Source organism: Solanum tuberosum, unplaced genomic scaffold (assembly GCF_000226075.1).
Source record: "Solanum tuberosum cultivar DM 1-3 516 R44 unplaced genomic scaffold, SolTub_3.0 scf00177, whole genome shotgun sequence".
NCBI classification, from domain to species: domain Eukaryota; kingdom Viridiplantae; phylum Streptophyta; class Magnoliopsida; order Solanales; family Solanaceae; genus Solanum; species Solanum tuberosum.
The window spans coordinates 968,909-995,665 of record NW_006239101.1 but is presented as its reverse complement, the minus strand read 5'-3'; the positions used below and the strand labels follow the sequence as shown (position 1 = coordinate 995,665).

The 26,757-nt window shown below is 35.3% G+C and overlaps 1 protein-coding gene and 1 pseudogene across 3 annotated transcripts in view; both read right to left on the bottom strand.

Annotated features, from left to right (window-relative positions):
• The window catches only part of LOC102585399 (protein SHOOT GRAVITROPISM 6), a 52,532-nt gene extending 40,696 nt beyond the window's left edge, over positions 1-11,836 (bottom strand). The window contains exons 1-9 of one of the 3 annotated variants that reach the window (XM_015311838.1): positions 11,701-11,836; positions 10,490-10,580; positions 10,345-10,399; positions 10,124-10,255; positions 8,944-9,015; positions 5,693-5,783; positions 5,504-5,599; positions 1,542-1,620; positions 1,382-1,445 (exon numbers count right to left, since the gene is read on the bottom strand). In XM_015311838.1, the coding sequence (XP_015167324.1) occupies positions 1,382-1,445; positions 1,542-1,620; positions 5,504-5,599; positions 5,693-5,783; positions 8,944-9,015; positions 10,124-10,255; positions 10,345-10,399; positions 10,490-10,580; positions 11,701-11,740 (720 nt within the window). In that variant the 5' untranslated portion in view covers positions 11,741-11,836. The remainder of the gene's footprint in view (positions 1-1,381; positions 1,446-1,541; positions 1,621-5,503; positions 5,600-5,692; positions 5,784-8,943; positions 9,016-10,123; positions 10,256-10,344; positions 10,400-10,489; positions 10,581-11,700) is intronic. The other 2 variants (XM_015311836.1, XM_006354333.2) reach the window with 2 other exon arrangements.
• Positions 11,837-17,774: 5,938 nt separating this feature from the next.
• Positions 17,775-26,757, bottom strand: part of LOC102591926 (WD repeat-containing protein 3-like) — an 11,475-nt pseudogene continuing 2,492 nt past the window's right edge.

Here is a 26,757-nt window from a genome sequence, read left to right as displayed (position 1 = left end):
ATCCACAGGTATACTACACCAACAGGTATAGTTCCCCAACAAAAGTAACTTACATCTTGTGGTTCAAGTTATCCTTACAAAAATTCTAAAACATCAAAAATGTCTTCTGTTTGAGCTAATAGTTTTTGCTCACAACAAAAATAAAATAGGCCTAAGCAATTCATCATAAGAATCTGTAAGCTGCTTTGTACTCCTTCAAACACCTCTTGTTCCTCTCAATCCAGACTGACCACCAAATACAAGCCAGGACAATCTTTCATCTCTCCTCCTTCTTACTTACCATGCCATTCTTGTTCCAGCATCTTAGGACACCCGCTTGAAATCTTTCCAGATTTCACCCATCTGATCCCTTTTAGGCATATAAACATCCTCCATAGTTGGTTTGTCCACTAGCAATGCAAAAATAGACGGTTGATTGTCCCAGTTTGTTCCCCGCATAGAAAATACTCAGCGACAAATTAATGACACCTTTTACTTAGGTTTTCCTGTGTCAAGACTCACGACTGCCTCTTTTGCCAAAAACCAGGTGAAACAGTTAACTTTGTAAGGAATCTTTGGATTCCAAGGCCAATCTCTTTCCTTCACTACTACTGAATTCAGTTCCTTGTATGCTGAGTTGACAGAGAACTTCCCATTCTTGTCTTTGCTCCATTTCCAGTATGTCCTTTCCTCCATTGAGGTTATTGAAAACCAACTCATTCTGTTATCCGTTTCTCTTATGTACGACTTCCAATGGTTGATAACTCTCCACTGTCCCTTCTCCATGGTTGACAACTCTTCACTGTCCCTTCTCCATGGTTGACAACTCTCCACTGTCCCTTGCTCCCCCAATCTTTCTAAGCAATTTTCACATTGGTCCTCCATTCCCTCTTCTTTAGCATTCTCGCCCTTCTAAAACTGCTGCAATACCTCAATGAGATGACTTCTGAGACTACCTTTCTCCCTTCAATACACACTACTCATGTCATACGGGCAACCATGTTTCAATTTGGAAAGGAAAGGTGGAACTATGAGACAATATTTACTTTTACTGAAGTATATTGTTATTGATTTTTTTTTGGTTGGTACTTGCAAAAAGTTAGCACAGAGGTTTTTGATAAATTCAGGGGACATTGTTTCTAAAACTCGTGTGTATATAACTATCTAAGGGGAGATTCAGCAAAGAATGCATGTAGTTTTCCTTAAAACAAAAGGAATTGACCTCAGTCAAAGGTACTCAACAATGGAAGCAAGTTGATCATAAAACTTGATAACCATTCACGAGGAAACTAAGGTAGACTTGTAAGAAAATAGAAATGAAAAAATAAAAATATGGATGAAGACGGTTTACATATAAAGATGACATTTTAAAATAATTCTAACAAGAACAAAATAGGCATACCTTCAGATCCCGTGAAATTGCCCAAACTCTCAATAGTAGTTCAAATGCGGAATTCAAGAAAGACCTGCATAGTCGACGCACTCATATTCACCATGAACAACTAAAATGAAAATCCTTGGAAGAAAATCAAAACCAAACAGAAACAGCAAATTGGTCTCACATGATATCAGCATCTACAACTGAAGACAGAGGGAAGTCTACACTGCACTGCCAGCAAGATTGGCACCAACATTTGAATGCTGGAAAAATAAAAACATAAGTCCCTTCAATTAAAACAAAGGGAACACTTGAGCATGAAGTGTAACATCAACTACTAGAACACCTTTTCTCATGAATAAACGACTTCGTGATTTGTATCCTTCTTTACCAATCATGTGCACTGATGATATGAACTTTGCAATGAATAGAAGGTTCACTTCTACCAGAATTTCAAATGTGTAAAAGAAAAATTCTCATTGCTTTAATTCAGAAGGAAATTAGGGGTGGTTTCAACAACACTGTGCCATTACTTTCCTCTTGCTTGATGAGTAAATAATTTTTAAAATGGAAGAGAAGTGGCGTAAATGTAACGACGGATCAGGTTGTTACAATAGATACCACTTTACCCCTCATTCGTCCCCGAACGACTACCCGGACGGAAAGAAGACAAACCGGTTATCGAGGTTTACCACACGATTTGACAAGTCAAGAATGTACTCACCCTACGCAAGTGATACAATGCTACCATGTCTCGCATACCCAAGAATACCAGAATAGGAAATTGGAACACACGAATCTACTAAAAAAGTTTCCCCGCACATATTACTGGACCCCGTTATAGCGGCACTATTGCCGCTATAGCGGCTCGACGCGAATCAGAAAAAATAAGGAGAGGAATGGGTTTTCATGTCCATTTCTTCCTCTTCCAACTCTTAAACCTCTCTCAAATTCCTTCCAGACAAAGTGTCTGGAAGCGACGAAATTAAGGTAAAAACGTGTACTCTTCTCTCCTTACTTCATTTACGCTTAAAAACGATTGCATGCTACGAATTGAACAGAGTAGAATAGGGTTTGGGTTGATTTTTTAAAATAATTGCTTGATTGTCGAAATTCCCAAAGCATGGGGCTTCCCCTTACGTTTACAACGCTACTACAACGTTCTGGGTGTGAGGATCACGAGAAATAGGGCCAAAAAGGGGTCCGAAATGGTGGGGGAAGTTGAAGGCTTGTTCTTGATGAAGAACTTAGATTCGGGAGTGATTTAGGACTCGAAATGACTAGATTTTTGCATATTTAAGTAGGAGAGAACTTAAGGAACACTGACCTGTAGAAAAACTTGTCGAAAACAGATTTTTGGGCCAAGGGGCACCATTGACGACCCCCTGGAGTTCTGGAAGATGAAGGCCACTATAGCGACCTAGCATCTCTCTACAGCGGGTGCTGCTATAGCGGGCAACCGCCCGCTATGGCACCTTCCGCTATATCAGTCTACACAAGCGCGATAGACCCCCCCCTCCCGCTATAGCGTCACCCTGGTCACTATAACGGAAATACTGCAGCCTCCTAGCTGCTCCAAGACCATATTTTTATTATTGCATGCACTCCTAGGATGATTCTATGGTTTCCTAACACATGCTTCCAAATATACATGTTAACAAGGACAGAACAGACTACCCCTACAAGAGATTTCTCAATGTTGTGAGCCATGAGCGGTACAAGGAGATGCGACGGATGGGCCTTTGTCTAGAGAGGGATTTTAAGATAAGGGGAGTGGCTGAATAGGCTCCCGCCTTCTACAACTGAATTCAAGAGTTCGGTTGGGGTCCCTTACTGGTAACTCCTCATTTTTCACAGCGCGGGTGGGTGTTGGAGTTCTATGCTCATCTGGCTACGGTCCTATGGGATTCCCCAAACTTATCATCTACATTCGAGGGGTGGACATCCCTATGGATGCACGGTTTGTGAATTTAGTGATAGGAGTGTCGGAGATTCCTCATGATCCCCACACAGCCAAGCTGAGAGAGACTGACATGGCATGGCCGTGGAATACACTAGCGGAAGAGAAATACTGGGAAGAGGTCAGTCGGTTCACTACAAAGGGCCTTACCAACCACTACTATTCATCCGACGCCCGGAGGTGGTTAACACTAATTGGCCAAAGGATTCGCCCATCGGGTAACCTTATCGATGTGACCTATCCCCGAGCCGTGGTGGTAGCCTACATCATAGTTGGGATCCCCGTGAATATGGGTAAGCAGATCATGGTAGTGTGAAAGGATTTATACCACGGCAGCAAGAAGTCCCCAATTCTTCCTAGCCTAGTGTATGTACTACTGTACTATGTAGGCAAGTAGGGGTGCCCTTAGATGACACGAATTATGAGGTGGAGAATGACGATGCGTTCAACCCCTTACTGGAGAGGAAGGAGCCTTCCTGAGCGCCTAAGAAGAGGAAGGCTTCCCGCCTCGTCCATCTTCCTCTTCTTAGGCGCTCAGAAAGGTTCATTCATCACCAGTGAACGCACCATCATGCTCAACCTCATAGTCCGTGTCATCTAAGGGAACCCCCGCTTGCCTGCATAGTACAGACACTAAGCCATGAAGGAAATGAGAGTTCTTGCTACCGCGGTAGAAATCTTTCCCCTCTGCCACAATTTGATCCCCTACATTCACCGAGATCCTAGCTATGATGTAGGCTACCACCACGGCCCGGGGATAGGTCACATCGATAAGGTTATCCGATGGGCAAATTCTCCGACCAACCAATATCAACCACCTCCGAGCATCAGGCGAATAGTAGTGGCTGGTACGGCCATCTGTGGTGAACCAGTTAGCCTCTCTTCCACTACTGTATTCCACAACCATGTCATATTCGTCTCCCTCAGCTTGGCCATGTAGGTATCATAAGGAACCTTCCGCACTCTCAGTGCTAAATTTACGAACTGGGCATCCACAGGGAAGTCCACCCCTCGGAAGCAGATGGTAGGGTTGGGGGAATCCCATAGGATCGTAGGCAGATGAGCATAGAACTCCAACACCCACTTGCGTTTTGAAAAAGGAAGAGTTACCACCAAGGGACCCAACCGAACTCTTGAATCTGATTGTAGAAGGCGAGAGCCTAATCAGCCACTCCCCTCACCTTAAGAGCCCTCTTCAAACAGAAGCCTATCCGCCACATCTCCCTGTACCACTCATGGCTCGCAACATCGAGAAATCTCTTGTAGGGGTAGTCTGGGCCCTCAATTCTATCCATTGTTAACTAGCATATTCGGAAACATGGATTAGGAAACCATGGAATCATTTTACGAGTGCACGCAATAAGAAAAATCTGGTCTTGGAGCAGCTGAGAGGCTATAGTACTTTCGCACTCCCGCTATAGCAGCCAAGGTGGCACTATAGCGGGAGAAGGATACTATGGTGCTTGTGCAAATCGTTTTAGCGGAAGGTGTCATAGCGGGTCGTTGAACAGTAAAGAACATTTTTGAACAGAGCAATTCCCAAGGAAACTCTCCTCAATGTTAGCTTCACATGTCACTTATTCCTACAAGAGAACAATTTCCTGTAGATTTTCCTCGCTCGCACCCTCCTAAATTTGGTGGTCTCCTCTTACTAAAATCAAAAGAAACCAAAAAGAACTCCCTGATCCCCTTGATAGCTCATAAGTTTTATGTGCCAACAGATTAAAGGGATAGTTGTTATCCCCTTTTGCAACTAGCTTCCTTCATCAAGAGCCATCTTAACTCCAGTTTGATTCCCTATCCCCGTTGCTATTCCCCATTGTCTCACTCCTCCATAGGCTTCACCTCTTCAAAGCACATAGGTGTTATCTCATAGTTATCAGAATCTTAGACAATTGCAATTAGGAGAATGTAGTAAGGAAAAAATTAGAGAAAAGACAACTCTTTCTCCCTCCCCTCGGTACCCTCATCAGCCCATACTGTTACATCTCATCAGGAATCACCAACCAAGCAAATTTTACCAGCTTCTATGACAATAATATAAGATTCTAACCGGCTGGAAAATTCAGAAGTCACAGCTTCCAATAGCAAATGCTCCTACTTCTTTTAGGAGAATGACATGCTAATTTAAAGCAAGAAAGCTTTTCTTGAAATGTTGGAGCATAAAAAGTTTTGGGATCTATTACCATTTGCAAAAATTGGCCGGTGGATGTCCCTCACATTTCCAAGAATGGGCACCACTCGTGCCAGTACACCCTTTAGGTGAGGAGTAAACTGCAAAGCTTCAAATATCATAGATGTAGATCAGATAAGTGACTTGGGTCATAATGTTAAAGTGACCCACAAAAGTATTTGCAACCAAATCAAAAACTAACCATCAGATGACGCAAAATCTGCAAGAATTTGAACCATGGCTGGAAGAGCTGAATTTGACCCTGAAAGATGGAGGAATATTTCTTCCATCATCTGCCACAGACAATTGAAGAATTAAAACTAGAACAAAAAAAGTTCATAATATCAAAAAACAAGAAGAAAGAAAATGTAAAGACATACAATTATTTGTCAGAAAACTGTGCCACAAAAGTATACATAGCACAAAGAAGGTAATGATCTGCTTCTTTGTACTTCTCTGGGTGAGACGAGTAGGTTTAACAAAAAGAAGCATTTTCTCTGAGATAAACATTTAGAATTACGACAGAATGTACAAACTATGATTGATTGCCAGGGTAATGCACCAGCTAAAAAGAAACTTCAAAATGCACCAGCTGGAAAAGAATTTCATCTGATCTCATTGATTGTCAAGGTGTTAAATATTCTAAAGACCATAAGGAACAAACATGCAAAACTCCAACGCACTAACGACGATGATAGTTTTAGGTTTTTCAGAGTGTATGAGATATGTGAAAATTGCAACACAGTTTTGCTAATGAATTTTTAGTGTGGTCACAGCCTCCCCATTCATTAACATCTAATCAAAGTCAACCCATAATATCCCTTTAAGAGCAAACTAGTTCAACTGTCAAATAAAACCACTTTTTTGTGGAGTCGCTACAGCAATAGTCATCAGCTACTTATCAGCACAAACCAACTTCCCCCATTCAGGTTCATGGAAAGCTGGTTTTCTAATCAAGTAAAGAGCCGTATTGTTGATTTCCAGCAATAAGACTATTGCTGGACAGTAAATACAGAGCAGCTACTTTACATGTTGAATCGACCATGGCTTCAATATCATTTTTTTTTTAATTATGACTTCTACATCATTAACTGAAGTCATGTTGCCCCAAAAGGAAATTAAGGAGATATATCAGTATTTTACTATAATAACGGATTCGTTTCTATCCTCAAAAATTCTTGCACTACTTCCATTCCATGTGGACCACCATATGGTTGGAGGAGTATAATTCCAAACTTTGACAGACTTTCCCCAGCCCTATTTTGTACCAGCAGTGTAGTAAATCAAGAGTCGACCAGGGCATGATCCAACTGAGTCCCAAAATGCTAAAGAGATTCATGGAGTGCCTGTAGCTGTCCAAGTTATACACTTCTGCTCATTTTCATTTAGAATGGTTCATCCCATCCCTATTTCCATCCAGCTATAATAGTGAGATCCATTTTCTTTATATAGGGGGTAAATTACAACACCATAGATCAGTTATGTCACTCGAACTTGTGAGTGAAGTTGAACATCAGGTAAAAGTTATTTTAATAAAGTACCAAGCTGGTACATAAATAGTTCATGACTAACCAATCTCCGAATCAAAATAAGTTGCATGTTCCCTCCCAGCAATTACAAGAAATCCAAATGTTGATGAAGGGGTGGGCATGGTACGGTACGGTACGGTATTTCAAAGTTTCGATACCGTAATTTTGGTATTCGATTTTTAAAACATTATACCATTACCATACCAATTCAATTCGGTATGGTTCGGTATTTTGAAGTTCGGTTTCGGTATTCTACGGTATGGTAAATCCGTAACCATAGTTTGTTCAACTTCGACTAATATATGCTCGTATAATAGAGTATTATGACTTCGACAATTAAAAAAAAAGATCTCAATTGTATCATACTAATAGATTAAGCATGTAGAAATATATATTCAAAAATAAAATACAAACAACTCCGTTTGTTAATCAATCAAATTTCAAATACATTTCAATCAAAATAGAGTAGTCAAAGTTTCAACTTCTAAGCATTTAGTATATACTAATACTAGGTTGCATATTTGTTAGTATTTTAATAATATATACTCCCTCTGTCCCATTTTATGTGAGGTACTTTGACTCAGCACGGAGTTTAAGAAAAAAAGGAAGACTTTTAAATTTTGTGGTCCAAAATGAATGACAGAAATTTATGTGTGGCTGTAAGTCATTTCATTAAGGGTAAAATAGACTTTTTATAGTTAAATTGTTACTTAATATAGAAATGTGTCATTCTTTTTTGGACTGACTAAAAAGGAAAGTAAGTCACATAAATTGGGACAGAGAGAGTTATTTATGTAACTATATACTTCGGTATGGTATTCGATATTTCGGTTTATTGTTTCTGAATACCAAATACCATACCGAATACCAAAAAAAATTAAAATGTATACCACATACCATACCAAATATCATAATACCAAAACCACAGTATTAAAAATTTTGGTATGGTAAGGTATTTCGGTATATACCATACCATGCCCACCCCTATGTTGATCCATGCGCTTCTATTGTGCTACTTTTACACCAAAAATATAAGTTACACAAACAATTGTTCTTAACTCTAGAAAAATGACTTCAATTTCCTTCAAAATAAGCTTTCTTCTCCATTCCAAAAAACTGTCTAAAACATTATCCAGTCCCATTTCTAACCTCTAATTTAGTATGTTGTAGAAATTCATCCCACAACCCACTAATTCCCTTCCAAACTCTCTTCCAAAACATCCTACCAAACATTAAGGAAATACACATTCTATAATCTCATGTATGCCGGTTTATACCCAATCAGACACCCTATCATGTCGCAAAAATAGATAAACAAATAAATAAAAGTGCTCCATCGCTAACAGTTTAAACCTTTTCACGACTCTCCGTGTATTAAATTGCATAGAGGTACTAAATTCGAGTTTCACCACCATCCGTCAGCACATATTTTCACACGTTTGGCTCAAGACAAAGAACCAGGTCAGAAAATGATATGCTAAGTTGCAGATCTAAAAAGAATCCAATAAAACCTCTCTCTTAACACTATAAATTTTTAAATGAGCTGATGCACAAATGCAACAGAGCTAATATGAAAAGCATTGAGTAATTGAAGAGTTCCACAGCACCTTTTAGTAGTTAGACTGAAAATTCCTCAGCTTAGTGCCGGCAAGCTATGACAAAATCAACTCTAGTACTCTACCATAAGGCTCTTAATTTCTCAAAATATGGCTTTGATAGATACTAGTGATAGTCATAGAAAAAAGAAACATGAATAATAAAATACATATTCATAAGATTACATTCCCTCTTCTAAAATTCATTGCACAAGGAAACAAAAGAAGATAGGAACTAGAAAGCGCAGATAACATTCCCTAGAAAGCACAGATAACATTCCCTCAGCTAAAAATTTATTTTCATAAGAAAAAAGAAAAAACACACTCACCAGATCCGGCATATGTGAACCAATTGATACAAGTACACCAGCTGCAGCTCTTTGCCAGTCAGCGTTAAGTTCCTATCATGAGATCGAACTAACCGTTAAGAGTAATATGAATACTACCAGCATTGCACGGGACATGAAAGAAGTAAATTTGACACCCTGTATACAAATAACAAAGTATAACTCCCACACCAAACAACATGGACAGAGAACTGACTCCAACACCAATCAGAATCATGGTGGATAAAACCAATAAATCCACAACAAGGAATCAGGAAACTAGTAGTTATGATCATCACAAGTCCAGCCAATCCTTGGGAACGAACAAGAGAGAACAACCGGTGTGCAAAACATTACATTTGATATTCCAATAATGAGACATTATAACTTGAGGATATATAAAAATAAGCAATCTCTACCAAAGACTCTAAATCGGAACTCTAAACTGCTACATGTTGATTCCTAGTTCATGACAAATAGATGCAGGGGTCCAACAGCAAGTTCATTCAAACCCACTGCCATGCACCGAGCCAGGTGGAGGAAAGGGGGTTCATCCGAATCCCCTTTGGCGAAAAATTACACTATGTATACATGGTTCAAATTACTTTTTACGTATATATAGTAGATGTTGAATCCCCTTGGCATTTTTGTGTGTTTACTTTTGTTTACTTCTTTATATATTTGAACCCTTAGTGGAAGTTCTGGCTCCCTCCACTGCCCACTGCTTTCTCCTCAACCTCTATATAAATAGTCAACAATATTTCAAAAATACATAGATATGCTACATTTGCACCCATGTCACAGAAACACTTAAAATGATGGATCCGCATTTGATTAGTGAGCATGGTGACGTAGCTCCTTCCTGAACTGTTAAATCAAATTGTAGCATAAATTTTAGTACTCCCTCCGCTTCTCAATTTGTTTGGCTGGTTGACTTGACATGGAGTTTAAGAAAATAAAAAGGACTTTTGAATCTTGCAGTCTTACATTAAAGAATTAAAGATATGTTAAATGTACCAAAATATCCTTTAATCATGTATTCTTACCGATGCCGCTTGGAAAGTTGGAATTAAAGAGTTGACAAAAAAGGAAAAAGGCATCCTTTTTGAAACGGACTAAAGAGGAAGAGAAGTAATACAAACAAATTAAAACAGAGAGAGTAACATAATGGAGTGTCCTCTACCTTGGTTGAGATCACCTCAGAAGTGGCAATTTTGGCCAACTTTGCCAAATAATTATGATCAACATCTCCTTTATCCAGAGCTTGAATTGCCACTGACATCACTTGAAACAAACCAGCTATATTCCCAAACCTCTGAAATCCATAAAATCCCAAATTAAGAAAACTACACCACCCAATCATTCACATACAATATAAAAATGTAAGTAATGAACAAACATTACCCGTCTTCCACCTCTTGATACTGTTAGGCAACAATCAAGAACCAGAAGTGGATTTCTGAAAGAAAAAAAAATACAATAAATTCAATGTGACCCAGAAAAGAAAAGAAAAAAGACTTGGAAACATATAATTCGGAAATGTACATACAAGAAAGTTATCTCCTTTAGAGCAGCCATTGATGCTTCTCGTACAATAAGTGAATCATCCGCCAATGAGGACACCAGAACTTGAACTGCCTCTATATGACACAACCCCAACAACCCAAAAGAACAAATAAATTAATCCAAAACCAAAAACATTGAATTTTTAACTTGAACTGCCTCTACATAGCACAACCCCAACAACCCAAAAGAAAATAAATCAATCCAAAACCAAAAAGATCGAATTTTTAACTTGAATTGCCTCTATATAGCACAGCCCCATCAACCCAAAAGAAAAAATGAATTATTACTACAACAACAGCATGCCCTGTGAAATCCCACTAAGTGGGGTCTGGAGAGGGTAGAGTAAAAGTTTACGCAGACCTTATCACTACCTCATAGGTAGAGAGGTTGTTTCCGAAAGATCCTCGACTCAAGTGCATCAAACCAAAGTAAAAGAAGAAGAAAACAATGAATAAAGCATAGCCATTAATAAGAAAAGAAGTGCAATGTCTAACAAGAAAGAAACAATATCAGTAGCAATATAGTGCGATAATGGAAACACAATAGACAACAAATGAATTATTCCAAAACCAAAAAGATTGAATCTTTAACTTAAACTACCTCTATATAGCACAACCCCAACAACCCAAACGAACAAATAAACTAATCCAAAACCAAAAAGATAGAATTTTTAACTTGAACTGCCTCTATATAGCACAACCCCATCAACCCAAAAGAACAAATAGCTTAATCCAAACCAAAAAGATTGAATCTTTAACTTGAACTGCCTCTATATAGCACAACCCCATCAACCCAAAAGAACAAATAGCTTAATCCAAACCAAAAAGATTGAATCTTTAACTTGAACTGCCTCTATATAGCACAACCCCATCAACCCAAAAGAACAAATAGCTTAATCCAAACCAAAAAGATTGAATCTTTAACTTGAACTGCCTCTATATAGCACAACCCCATCAACCCAAAAGAACAAATAGCTTAATCCAAACCAAAAAGATTGAATCTTTAACTTGAACTGCCTCTCTATATAGCACAACTCCAACAACCCAAAAGAACAAATAAACCAATCCAAAACCAAAAAGATTGAATTTTTAACTTGAATTGCCTCTATATAACACAACCCCAACAACCCAAAAGTAAAAACAAGTTAATCAAATCTCAAAAAGAAAAGAATTCTTAGTCTGAAAAGGGGGTTACCGGCGGCAGGAACAGAGTTGCCGGAGCTGGAAGACGCCATGAATTTAGGATGGGGATAACAGAGATCGCCAAAACAGAGGGAAAAAATCCCCAAAAAGAGAGTTATAGAAGGAAAAAGAAAGGTACAATGCCAACGAAGCAACAGATTGTACCAAAATTTTTGTGTGATATGAGTAGGATAGAGTCTAAAAAAACTTTATTTTTATCTTGAGGTTAAATTGAACGGTTTTAAAAAATTCGTGACTTAATTGACTCAAGAAAAAACAATTCAAAACGAAACGTAAAAAATGACTATTCATTTTTCGATTTGAAATTATAATTTGTTTGTTGGTATATAATCAAACGTCACAAATGTTGTGAAAGAATATTAGAGTTAAAAAAATATATAAAGTATTAACTGTTTATTGAAATATAATTTATTTTATGGTGAGATCATAGTTAGTCATATGTTGTGTAAATTCGGTCAAACTCTTAATATGTATTTTGTTTTTTTAAAATGATTAAAATCAATTAACTTCTTCTCACCTTAAGAGTAGCATAAACCGAGAAATTAACATTATTTTGACTCAATGATAAACTACTAACACAATGGTGCTATGTTAAATTCTTCGTAAGAAAAAACTTTTATGTCGTATGTTTTTTGCTTTTCAAAACACTTTTTAATCATATTTAAAAGGTGCCCTTTTTTTATTTAAAAAACAAACACGTACCTTTATTATTTTTTGTTGGGATAAGGGTCTGAAAAATACTTCAACTTTGGTCGAAATTGCTCTTACGATATCAAACTTTGAAAATGACCTTTTACCCTTGTACTATTTAATAGTATATTTTAAAGGTATATATGTGTCTACGTGAACATCATAAATATTGCATTATTTTAAATAATAATGTGTTCACGTGGGCATATATATACCTTTAAAATACACTATTAAATAGTGCAGGGGGGAAAAGATCCTCCATAAAGTTTGGTATCGTAACAGCAATTTCGGCCAAAGTTGAAGTATTTTTCAAACCATTTTCCCTTTTTTGTTTAAATATTAAATTTTATTGTGACTATTTATAGCCAAAAAAAAATCTTAGACAACCGTACAAATTGCCTAATTAAAAATCATGAAATTTCATAAAATATAAGAGAACAAGTTTTTTTTTCACAATTACTAACATGCAATTTACATTCAAACACTACAAATTGCTACTTAAAATTCAAATTTCTCTTCTCATGAAGATTGCAATTCAATATGATTTGTGTAAGGAAACAATTGTTAAGTAGGTCTATATGAACCTTTATAACTTAATAATAAAATTATATACAAATTTAATATCATAACTTAATTATACTTGTAAAAGTTGTATGACCAAAATGGTTACTCCACTCTCCTACAAATGGAACTAAGCAGTGAAGGCATATACAAAAGGCATAATACATAAATATGTCTTTTAATTTAGCTTCAAACTTATGTTTATATCTTTTAATATTGGATTTACACAAGTAGACACATAAACTTGTGTAAAGTTGAACAAATAGACGGATACGTCTTATGTGGCATCCTACATGACAATTTGTGTCATATGTGGTGTCATGCGTGTATTATGTCACGCAGGACTCGTGTGTCTACTTAGTCAATTTTATACAAGTTTAAGTTCTACTTGTGTTCATCCAAAGTTGTAGGGCATATATGTGAAATGAGACCAAATTAAACAACACATTTATGTATTATGTCTATATAAAAGTACAAATATCAAAGTATAAGTGTAGTTAAGTTAATAATAAATAATGACCAAACATGTCTACTATCCAACTTCTTCTATATCTTCTTTCTCTTATTTTTTTTGTTTTATGTCTACCCTTAATTTCAATATGTTTTGCATTGTATGATTGTATCTCTAATAATTTAATTTTTGTATCTAAAAATACAGCATCTTACTAATTGGTATTGAGTACTGAAACTATCCATTATCTAAACCATAATATAAGGGGTGGTTCAAGGGTAAGGTTCCTAAATTCTGGGGCCTTTGAAAAAATTTAATTGTGAATTTTATGATGGTTCTCTTTGACTATATTAAATATCGTTAAATAAAATACAAAATCTATTTATAAAAAAAAACTATCTACTTTTTTAACATAAACATTTTAAAATTTTAAAATAAATTATTCAAAATCTTTGTAGCAATAAATAATATTGTTACGATAACATCTAAGATAATATATTGAAAACACGTGGTAAACATTTTATTAACTTCAATACTTCTCATTATTTTGTTAGCAATAAATTGTCCAACAAAATCATGCTTTATAGTATCAAAATAAAGTTTAAGGTCAAGTATCAAATGATCGTATATCTTTTCAATAGCTATAGACCATATTTCACTATGATGGTCACTTATAATCTAAACTAGTGACGAAGAGCCCGTGCTAGCACGGGCCCAATATTTATTTAAAAGTTAATTTTTAATTGATGTTAAATAAATAGTTTTAAATTTTAAATTTGAATAAATTATATATATTTATATGGTAGTAAACATTCATGTTAACTCTAAAAATGAATACATGATAAATATAAGTATTAACTTTGATCATTTTAAGTAATTTTTATTAATTATTTTAATTTTTGTATGCACGGACCAAATATTTATTTATAAATTTATTTATTTAAGCGGTGTTAGTTAAACAATTTTAAATAATCTCATTAAATGTAAAATAAATACTCAATAAATGTTATTTATAGTAATAAATTTTAAATCATATGAAATTGAATGATTTTATATAAAATATGAAGAGACCTATTTGATATCCATCATTAAAGAATTTTGTTTTATCGATTGTTAATTTTTACTCAAAATGATTACAAAATTTACATAAATATTATCGATATTTAAAATAGTAAAACTACAACTTAAGGGTTTGAACTTAAAATTAAAGAATATAATTAAAGTTGGTCTCACCATTTAGAAAAAGCTATGCAGTAATTTAAATTAAAATACTCTAGTTTCTTTTCAAAATGGCCTTTTTTAATGTTCCGAAATGCCTTCGGAAAATACATTGCAGCTAGCCAACTAATATTTTGTATGTTTATTCAAAAATATTTTAGTTGCTACTTTGTTATAATTTATAAAAAACATTAACGTCATTTTCGAATAACTTATAGTATCGTTAACTTTCAATAATATATATTGTTCCATCTATTCAAATTCACGTGTCACTGATACCATTTCAAGAGTCAACAAAAAATTTTCTAAAAAAAATATATTTTAAGTTGTTAATTATTGTGATTTATAGTACTTTTAACGTCATTTTAAATATATAACTGAATATTTTAAGTTGTTAGTTATTGTGGTTTATAGAATTTTTCGAACATATAATGTATAGTTTGTTTGTAGGCTCTTATAAGATAGTAAGTAAAAAAATTTTAAATTATTAATTATATTGTAATTAAATGCATGGCAAATTGAAAAGGTGTGAAATAGAGAGGAAAAGGGGCCCACATGTTATTCCCACTTATATATGAGTATAGTTTATGTATTGTTATAAAATTAGTAAAGCATAAGTGAGCTAATATAGAAACTTATTTGTCATTTGTCTTTTTAATTTCAATTTTAAATAGCAAATAAATGTAGCGATAAGATTGAAGGTAAAAATGAAGCATATCTTTCTAAATTTAAGTAAAAATAAACAAAGTAGAAGAAACATTAGGGTTATCGATAGGACGATTCATTCGGTTATTTTTAAAAAAATTATATCTAGAAGTAACATTAGGGTTATCGATAGGACGATTCATTCGGTTATTTAAAAAAAAATTATATCATTCAATTTTTCGGCTATTTTATAATGTATAACCAAAATTAAAATTTTAAAATCATCCCAATCCTAATTTATGTGACACAAGCAGTACAAAAATTAGTGTTTTTTTTTGTTGTCTTGTAGATATTTTAAGTTATTATTTATTGTAAATTATAGTACTTTTTATTAAAGTTTTTAATAACATATGTTACTTTTTATGTTTGAGAGTCAAACCAACTTTTTTTTATATGTCTTTTAATCTTATATGTGTTTTGTCCTTTTCCATTTTCAAAAAACTAATACTCTCTCCATTTCATTTTATATGTCATTTCTTTTTATAAATATATTGGTTATTCCCTCTTCTTATTGGAACACATGTTGACTTGTGGTGGTTGGTTATTCCCTCTTCTTATATAGTAATACCCTCAAAAATATTGTCCTATCACGTGATACTAATTCATCGAAAACAATTATTATATATATGTATATGTATATATAAATAAAGGAATCTGATTTGGTGTGGAGCTTTATTCTACTAGTCTACTACCTCGACACAGATTTATTCTATGGCTAACAAGACATAATAGATTGTTAACAAAAGAGAGAATAAACAAGCTACATATTCCGGTGGAAGATACAATATGTTATATGTGTGATGATAACAAAGAGAAGTCCATAAGTATATATTTTTTGAATGTAGATGGACAAAGCGAGTGCACGAAGAGCTGAAAAGATGATCCGAATGCAGAGTACAGAAGGACTAGACATGCTTACATTGGATAAAAGAGAGACAGTGGAGACAATTCCAGAAGGAGCTAACAAAAACTATTTTGAGGGCAAGGATCTTTACACATGGAGGGTTAGGAATTGGAAACAATTCAAGAGCAAATGTAAACACAGAGATATTTGTTGCACAAATAAAGAATGAGATAATTGAAAGGATCGACCAAGTTAAAGGCTCTACAAAAGCAATATTTGTTGCACAGATAAAGAATGAGATAATTGAAAGGATCGACCAAGTTATTAAAGGCTCTACAAAAGCTATGAAGGGTAGTAGTTTAGTTCAGAAAGTTGTTGTTTTGTGCTTACTCGTTTTGAAGTTCGGGATGAATAACATTTAGGTTATGATTCCTTGGAGTATGTACACATTATTATGATAATTTTTTCACAATTTACCAAAAAAAAAAAAAAACGATAGAAAAGTTTTACTTGCTTTTCTTTTCCGCACTTCTTTTTCAAGCACCCAAAGACACTATATATAGATACATATGTAATAGACTCAATCCGTGCATACAATGCACATTCAATATATAATATAAATGTCATAAAGGCTATAGACTTAATTACCATATATTCTTCAAATCTGTGCCAATGAGGCACAATCAATATTTGATTAATGTCATAAAGACAATTAACCCACTGTCATATTAGCTCAAATATCCGTTGGCCTCATTTAAAAAAACCTTAATATAATATCAACAAGGCTAAACTAATATAGAACAATAATAGAGTAAATATCTCAAAAGGTCACTCAACTATGAATAATTATTTAGCAAAGTCATTCAACTTTATATATTATCAATAAGATAATTCAACTTAATGTTTTGCTCTTATAAAATAACTCAACTAAGGCTTTTATCAAATTTGTCATATTTTTTTTAACATCACAAAAAAAACAATATATATCATGTAAATATGAACTCTACAAATAAAATTAAATTAAAGAAGATTCATTTCTTATATCCCACTCACCGACTCATAACTATAATTTTATTTTGAAAGGGGAGTATTTTTTTTTTAAAATTTTAGAATAATCGCATAAAAGAAAAGAAGAAAAACAAAAGACTCAAAGAAAAACATATACAGGATAAAGATTTGAGGCAATGCGATGCATTACTAAAATTATAGTTTATATTAGCGATAGAGAAACTAATATCGATTGATAATCGAAGACAAAAAAAATCAATATTATTTTATTAGACTATTTTTCTTTTCGAAAGCAATTGATGTCTTCCAAGTCGGATGATGTATTTCGAGATAAAAACATTAAATTATTAGAGATACGTTCACACAACACGAAACATATTGAAAACAAAACAAGAAAATAAGAGAAAGGAGAAACAGAAGAAGTTGGATGGAGGACATATTTGGTCCTGACTTATTATTTGTAGTTTTATAGTCATTTTAAAAAGTCAATTAGGATTAAAAGGGAAGAATATTTGTTGTTTATAATTAAAGGAGAGTTTAATTTTTAAAGTAAAAAGTACGAAAATGTAAATGATTTGTCACCCTTATAAGTACAAAATACAAATTATGTTATGTATGTACCAACCTTTACTCTTGTATTTTGCCAGGACTGTTTTCATTTATGATATTTCTTCATATATTATTGTGGATCGTTTTTTCTTGAGTCGAGGGTCTATGGTGATGTCTGCATATATTCTACCCTTCCAAGATCCTACTTCAGGGAATTACACATATTTATCTTAAAATGACTATAAAACTACAAATGCAAGTGTAAAAGTGTAGCTGAGGTAATAATAAGTCAGGACCAAACATGTCCTCCATCCAATTTCTGTTGTTTCTTCTTTCTCTTCCTTTCTTGTTTTGTGTCTTCCCTTGCTTCAATACATTTCGCATTGTGTGAGCGTATCTCTAATAATTTAGTCCTTTCATCTTGAGATACATCATCCGACTTTGAAGCTTTTAATTGCTGAGGAAAACAGACAGAAATAGTCTAATCACACATCCTTATGAACTTGGAAAAGACGTTAGACAAAATCAAAATCACAAAAGACGAGCTACCTTGATATGATACAATTTAGCAAGGTTGACACCGATGATATCTTTGAGTTCCTGTGGTAGTCAGACGTTAATTCATGTCAAAATATAGAATCCACTATTTGTTTTCCATTTACAATCTTAGTTTATAAAACGATATTAGAATGGAAGTCGTGGACATGATTGAACAGTTGATAAAATCTCTCAAAGAAGTCGTAGCAAATGTACTCATCAAACTTACCTTAACTGTTGGAGGGAGAACGTCTTCTAGACGGATCACTAGGGGTTTGGCAGAGACAGTTGAAATCAACTGGTGATGATGAAGTTGCAATAGTAATGTTGATACACGACAAACAAGCTCCACCTGCAACAACAGTAAAAGGATAACTATCGGTGAAATTCAAGACTGGACATAGCTTGTAAACAACAAGATAGGAACTTCATTCAAGCAAAGCATACTTGGTACAATTACAAGTTTGAAGACATAATGCTACCTAGTTGATGTTGACGTGCAAAAATTTAACTTCCTTGAGCTTAGGGTCTATCAGAAACCTCTTTAAGATCTACGTACTCTACCCTCCTAGACTTACTAACTTTATACAAAAATGAGGAAAAAATTGTTGATTGCTCCTGATGAGTGAAACTACCCATTCTCTACTCTGCGCGGAGATTGAACTTAATATGACAAGATTCTATTCAATTATTTTGTTTTCAAAAGCTCAAGCACAATATTTGCCTTGAAATATAAACTCGAAAGGAAATATTGACCTTATCTGGTATAGAGGCCCAACTCCTCAGGTACGACAAAAGCTTCAAAGCATCAGAAAAGGGTAAATCCTGCAAGAATATAATCATAAATATACAGACAAAAGCAAATTTGACAGGATACAAACCATTTGAGTTCGATTGAAAGACAAATTCAAAGAGATACCAAAGGTTAAGACGTGTAAAGCTTGGAAAGTTGGAAGTATGGATTCTGTAGGATTGAGTAGGATACTACATTATCGTAGTGAGATATATAACCATTAGAGCGATTATAATAAGCAAAAGCTAAGTTTTCAAATGATGTCATTCTACAAGACGCTAACACAGGCTAGATGATATGATGTAGGAATCTAGGGGTATCCTAAGTCTTCTTTTCAGGGTGACGCGTGATGTAGGATTTGGTCACATAAGTTCATTTGGGATGCTGTCCAAGCGGATAGATTCAGGGCATGATACAAAGTTTAAGTAAGCCACACAAGTCACAACCATGTAAACTCAGTTAAGTTTTGTGCAAAAGATGTCACACAACCTTCTGCATTCAATAGACTGCATTTCAACCACAGATAGGCTCTAGGAACAGAAATATACTAGTGTCCATACGTAAAGCAGGAAGTTCGATTATTACTTGATTATATATCTAGTGAAAACTATCACGCATATCCATCCTCAAATGGTCTTATCTACACTACGGGAAGAAGAGTTTGATCTATTTTTAAGTCATTTGACAGTCAAGTCAGACATTGTTATAGTTGTACTGCTAAGAAGAATCCTCTTCTTCAACGAGGCAATAGAAATCAATCACGTAGAAAATAATGACTTACCAGCAACGTTTGCTCCAGATCATTAGTACGAACACTAGATAATGCACGAAGAACATAATCAGAAGGAGAAAGCCCAAGCATGAGAATATTCGGTCTGAATTCTGAAACTTTACCCTTTGACTTGTCCTCCTACATGTAAAAACAATATTCGCCATTCAAGAAATTATTATGCCGAAATGTATGATAACAGTTTCCTTTTTTATACAAACAATAATAAACTAGGCACGTATTACCCTCCACATCCAATTACCCAGTTCCAAAGAAGGAAAGGAAACCTGATGTTCAGCAATTCGCTTCAGTTCTGCAACTGCCATGTCCAATGCTTCAATGATAGAATCTGTGGCAGTAAGAGTTTCTTGAGTCTTTTTCCCCTCTAATGCCACAGCTCCCTCCTCTGGAATTTCTTCCGTTGGTCCATACTTATTCTCAAATACATTGTCGATATCTGATTCAAACATCTCTTCCAATCTCTTTTCTTTCTCTTCCTGCAATTCCAAGTATCAACTTAATAAATTATTCGCTTGAACTGTCTAAATTGATGCAGTATTTCAAACACAAAATATAATACCTCAATAAAAAAAGGTTCCTGAGTACGATCCCAACGTCGTATGGAACGATCATGTGATCCTGTTACAAGAAAATCCCCACGATTGCTAATCGCAAGACACCAAACTTCAGCATGGTGACCTTCAAGGGTTAAAAGCAACTCAAACTTGTCAGAATCCCAGTACTTCACTAGACGATCTTTTCCCACAGTAAAAAAGTAATGGGTGTTGCACACAAACTTAACTCCCATAACACTGCCATAAAAATAGAATATCAGCATTTGTTAATTGTAAAATTTTACCTAGTTGTAATAGTTAATGATGTAATCAAGGCACCTGTCAGCATGCGCAAAAAGTGACTTATGAATATCCCCGAAAACTAGACCCCAAATTTTCACATTTTTGTCCGCGGAGCCAGTTACAAGCAGATCCCCATCTGAAGAAATATCCATACAGAATACAGGAAGTTTATGACCATAGAGCAAAAGAAAGAACTTGAGTGAATCCATATAGAAGACCTGAAAACATATGGACATCATAACTATTAGGTCTAAATATGATGATGCAACAGAAAAACAAACTGATTTAAAAGTTTTAACAGTGAAATGAAATCAATCTAGAATTCAAGCAAGACAGAAAATTTGGTAGCTGATTTGAGGATCTTGTCTCAGTCTCGAACCTTTTCCAGGCTGTTTAAATGGGTCTAAGCTTGTCGACAATATATTTTAGGCAGCAGGTTGATTTTTACTAAGGACCCTAAGATTTTTGAGTACTTGGAACTGAGGGGGAGTGTTACAGAATCACTACAGATTTGTATATGATTGTGTATATATTAGTGATTGTGTATATATTAGCATAGCTGATTTATAGGGATTTGGCTATCTAGTTACCATAGTTAACTTAGTCTCCTTATGTATTTATATCATTGTATTTGTTGAGTAATAAGATAAGTTATTCAAGTTATTCTTCCTACCTTATAAGTAACAGAACTCAAGAGATTGCATGTCTTTCTTAATGAACCAACACCATAGGTCGTAAGAAGAAAACATATGATTTCATCTTGCAACGTCTCACTACAAGATCCATATCAGAGGACAGTAACACTAAAATATCGGGAAATTATTAAGTATAACATTGAAAAGTTCAATTTCAAAAGGCTTAAAAACTGATAGGACAAGCAGCATTTGTTTCTCAAAATATAAATACCATATAATTTTTCCATCCACCATCTTCTTTTTTTTGAAAAGGCAACAACTTGTATGTAACAAACTCCAAAAAAAGGAGCCAAGAGATGAAAATTTCTAAATTTAAAGATGTACTTCAGAAATCAAAACATAGACAATTCAAATAAGTTAGACTGTTACCTTTACTGTGTTATCCGACAAAGCAACAGCAACATATTTACCATCAGGGCTCGCAGCTACGACTAGAACATCATCATTCAATTTTAAGCTCCTTACAGGAGCTGCAGTTAAATGCTTATACTCCTGTATGTCGATAAATAGAGCCCGTCATTATTCACCAGCAGGAATAGAAGTTCTTTTATCCAAGCAGAAACTAGTGCATGTCAAAAAACAAGAATGTGTTTGCAAAATTTAAGAAAGATGGAGGTGTAGAGTAATTTAGCCAGAGAAAGTAAGATTACGCACTTCACCAGCCTTTTGCACCAGTTGAAATTCCCAGAATTTAACGTCGTGATCTACACTGCCAGTGAGAAAACCTGTCCCATCTGGAGTTAAAACAATTGACTGAACAGCACCACCATGGGCATCCACTACTTCCACACAAGTACCACTTCTAATGTCGATAATTTCTAAAGTACCGCCCTTTGTACCAACGACAGCATACTTGTTGCCCGGAACAAATAGTCCACAGAGACCATATCCTGAATCAATTGTGCGGAGGCAAGAACCAGTTGTAGGGTTCCATATTTTAATTGCATTGTGACTAGTAGACATCAAAAGAGTGTTATCTGAGCTGAGAGTAACACTTCTGACATCAGCGCGATGCCCTTGAAGCTCAATAGCACTCAATTTAGTAATTGAGCTACTTTCTAATGCATGAAATTCCAATACATTATTGTTCAAAGACAAAGCTAAGGTAGCCAGTGAATTCTTTGGAGTAACTGGGGAGAAAGAAATTAAGGAGATCTTCTTTCCAGCCCGTAGGATCTGATGAAGCTTGAAGATATCAGGGACTGTAACAACAAGATTGCTACCTCCTTCAGCTCCAATATCCACCTCTCCTTTCTCCGTTGCCTCACGGCCTTCTTTGGCAGCTTTCTTCTCCTTTCTACTAATTCTTCTTTTTGCCTTGCGTTTAGATTCAGACTCATCCAGCACACGGAATATTTCCACCGTTTTCCCTGCAACTTGACAAGCCAGCAGGTTTCCCGACTTGTTAAACCTCACTGTTGCAACTCTATCCTTGCTTTGCCGCTGAAGTACACCAAATGACTTAAGTACTTCCCATTTGTTTTCAGGAGGCAAGTCCTTATTTACTTTGTTAGCAATCAATTGTCCATCAGCTAAATCATGCTTTATAGTGTAAAAACGAAGTTCAGGATCAGCAGAACCGGTGACTAAATATCTTTCCTCAGGGTCAATATCTATGGACCATATTTCGGTATGATGGCCACTTATAATATGCATGCAATGTTGAGTATCAAGATCCCATACCCTCAAAAACTTGTCCTTAGACGCCGTCACCAGTTTTTTGCCAGAACCTAAGAAAACAACATCAGTAACCTGCAACATAGATGGCAATGGAACAAAATTAGAAATTTAAAAGTAAAACATGATGAAGTGAGAAATGAAAGTACTTTATAGCTAGTTTGAAGATAGTATGAACCTGATCACAATGTCCCCGAAGACGAAACAGGTCAGTCTCACCCACCACATCCCATAAAATAATGTCATTATCTTTGCTTCCTGATGCTAGTAATGATCCAAGCTTATTGTAAAGAAGGGCCGTCACAGCCCCTTTATGTCCATTCAGTGTGGTTTTACATATTCCTTTCTCGGAATTCCAGATTCTAATGCTTCCTTCCACATAACCACTTGCTATCTGCAATTAAGTCTAATTTATCACTACTAAAACCATGAAAACAAATTATAAGTTTCACAGTTTTATCCTATGAAACAAACCACTATAAGAAACAAATATATTAAGAAACAACTCTGTTTTTGCTATTTTCCTATGCTTTTGCTGATTCTTTTTATTAACAATGATTAATAATTTTAGTGTTTATAGTAATTATTAACATGATTAGTTTTCTTAAATATTAAGAGGATTTTGTATATCTACTATTAGTTTTAAATTTGAACATATGCTTATATATAGTCTCTATTTTCTTTTAAATTGCTCATCACTACAATGAAACGAGCGTCTTGTCACTTTTTTCCACTTCACGATTCCCTGAACACTGGCTGAAGTTCTGAAGGACAAAGAAGTGGTTAACCAGGGACCTGATAGGATCCAGGCCATGAAAATTTTCCACTTTTTTCACTATAAAAAGTACATGCAAACAACCAAATATCATTTGCAAAAACTATAACCAAACACAACTCATCTTCGGCTCCAACTTCAAAAATTCAAAATTTTCAAATAAAGTAAAAATATACTCTATATTTATAATAATATGTAGTAGCTCGTATATGTGATCTAATAATGTTAGGTGGCTATCTATACTATTCTTTGATGGTATGTTTGAAGTAAATAAATCAAATTGGTCATCGCAAAAAGTATAATCAAACGCAACTCCAACTCTAAATTTTTTTAACAGTACATAATTAGTTAGCACAGGATAAAAAAAAAAACAGAAAAGTAGAAGAAATTTACGTGTGATGAAGAAGATGAAGAAGCCATATTAGTGATATCTCTTGATTGATATTAGGATATCTCTTGATTGATATTCCATATCTTAGTATCTCATTAGTGATTTAGTTTCTATTATAATTAGGTGAAGATCACAATCCTTTAGTAGTTGATTCTTTCCTTATTTGTAGTTTGCTCTCTTGTATAAATACACATACATATTAATAAAACACATACTTCTTCTCTCCAGCAGTAAAGTTTATATGGTATCAAGAGCCTAAAAGCTTAACAGCGTTTTTTTTTTTTCCCTTGAGAATTTGTGTCTTTTCCGCTGCCACTAACAATGGTTTCAACCAATGCCTCCACTGAGAACACCCCAGCTACATCTTCTCCTGTATCTGTACCAAATTCTCCCACAATTCTCACCATGAATAGCAATGAGCAGTTGATCAATATCAATGTTGTTGCTCAGGCACCTCTAAAGCTCGACAATACAAACTACCAATCCTGGAGATACCAGTGGGAAACCATCCTCACTGCATATGATTTTCTTCATTTTATTGAACAACCACCAAGTTCAACAGCCACTCCTTTTCATCAGCGACAAGACCATCTCATTCGGAGTGCCATTGTTGCCTCTTTATCTTCTGATATTGTTCCCTTTGTCATTGATGCCAAATCTTCCTATGCTCTCTGGCAAAATTTGACGGCAACCTATGCGAAGCCATCGCGTGCTCGTATCATGAGTCTTAGAGAGTCTCTAAGCAACTTGAAAAAGGGTAATCTCTCTATTACTTCATATCTGCAGAAAATCAAACAAATCTGCAGCACTTTAGCTTGTGCTGGCATTCAGATTTCAATGGATGAGCTCTTCCTTCATGCTCTTCATGGACTTCCAGCCGAATATGACACTATCACTGCAGCTCTACGTGCTCGAGAAACTCCAGTGACATTTGAAGAACTTCATGAGAAGCTTCTTGATTTTGAGCAGAATCTCATTCGCTCATCTTCCTCTACCACAGTTCCAATCACAGCAAATTTTGCTGCTAAACCATTGCTTCACAACAACCGCTCTCGGCCCAATCATGCTTCACGTCCTGGAAACAACTTGAATCCTACGGATAGACCTGCTTCCAACAATTTTGGTGCTCAACTTGCTGGTCAAAACACCAACAGAAACCGTCCTCGTGTTACTTGCCAACTTTGTGACAAGCCTGGTCATCACGTGAAGCAATGCCGAAAATTATTAGCGATTCTCTCTCTAATCAATGGATCTGGATCCGATGGACATACAAGAAATAATGCTCCGTCTCAATCACAACAGTCACATGCTAACTATGCAACTCACAACACTAGCAATGATGGAAATTGGCTTGTTGATTCTGGTGCGTCGCATCACGTCACACAAGATCTCCACAATCTGTCCCTTCACTCAGATTATGATGGCACTGAAGACATTATGCTCGGTGATGGTAAAGAACACAAAATCACCCATACAGGATCTGCTTCTTTACCTTCATCTTCTCGGCCTTTAACTTTATCCAATGTTTTATGTGTGCCTAAGATGAAAAAGAACCTTATTTCTGTTCATCAACTTTGTAATGATAATTCTGTCTCTGTCACGTTCTCACCTTATTCGTTTGTTGTGAAGGACTTTTGCACGGGGGCGCCTCTACTAGCAGGGAAACCTGAAAACGGTGTTTATCCATGGCCTTCATCTCTTCGATCGCCAACCTCTCCTCAAGCCCTCACCACCACCACAACCGCAAGTGCTTCCAATTGGCATCGACGTCTCGGTCACTCGTCCTCTCCCACTCTTCGTCAAGTTTTCAAGCTTTTAGCTATTTCATCTTCTTTAGAAAAATCCTTCTTTTGCAGTTCGTGTAAATGCAGTAAAATGCATAAGTTTCCTTTCTACAACTCTACAATAAAGAGCAATGCTCCTTTGGAATACATTTTTTCGGATGTTTGGGGTCCTTCACCAGAAATTTCAATAGATGGTTTTCAATATTATTTAATATTTGTTGATCATTACACGAAATACATCTGGTTCTTTCCCATAAAACGAAAATCTGATGTATCCATTATATTTCCCAAATTTAAGAAAGTTGTAGAAAAGCTTTTTCAAAAGCCCATCATCTCATTCTATTCTGACAATGGTGGCGAATTTATCCATCTTCGATCCTTCTTTGAAGACAATGGGATTTCTCACCTTCTCACTCCTCCACATACCCCTGAACATAATGCAACCGCTGAACGTCGTCATCGCCATATTGTTGAAACAGGTATCACCCTATTACACAATGCGAGTCTCCCTTTAAAATTTTGGTCATATGCCTTTACTACCGCAGCCTACTTGATCAATCGTTTACCTACCAAAATTTTAGAGAACCAGTCTCCCTATTTTCGACTGTATGGCAAACTACCAAACTATTCCAAGCTTCGGGTCTTTGGTTGTTTGTGTTATCCCTGGTTAAGGCCTTATAACCAAAATAAATTGCAACCTCGTTCCAGCCCATGTATTTTTCTTGGATACTCACAAAATCAAAGT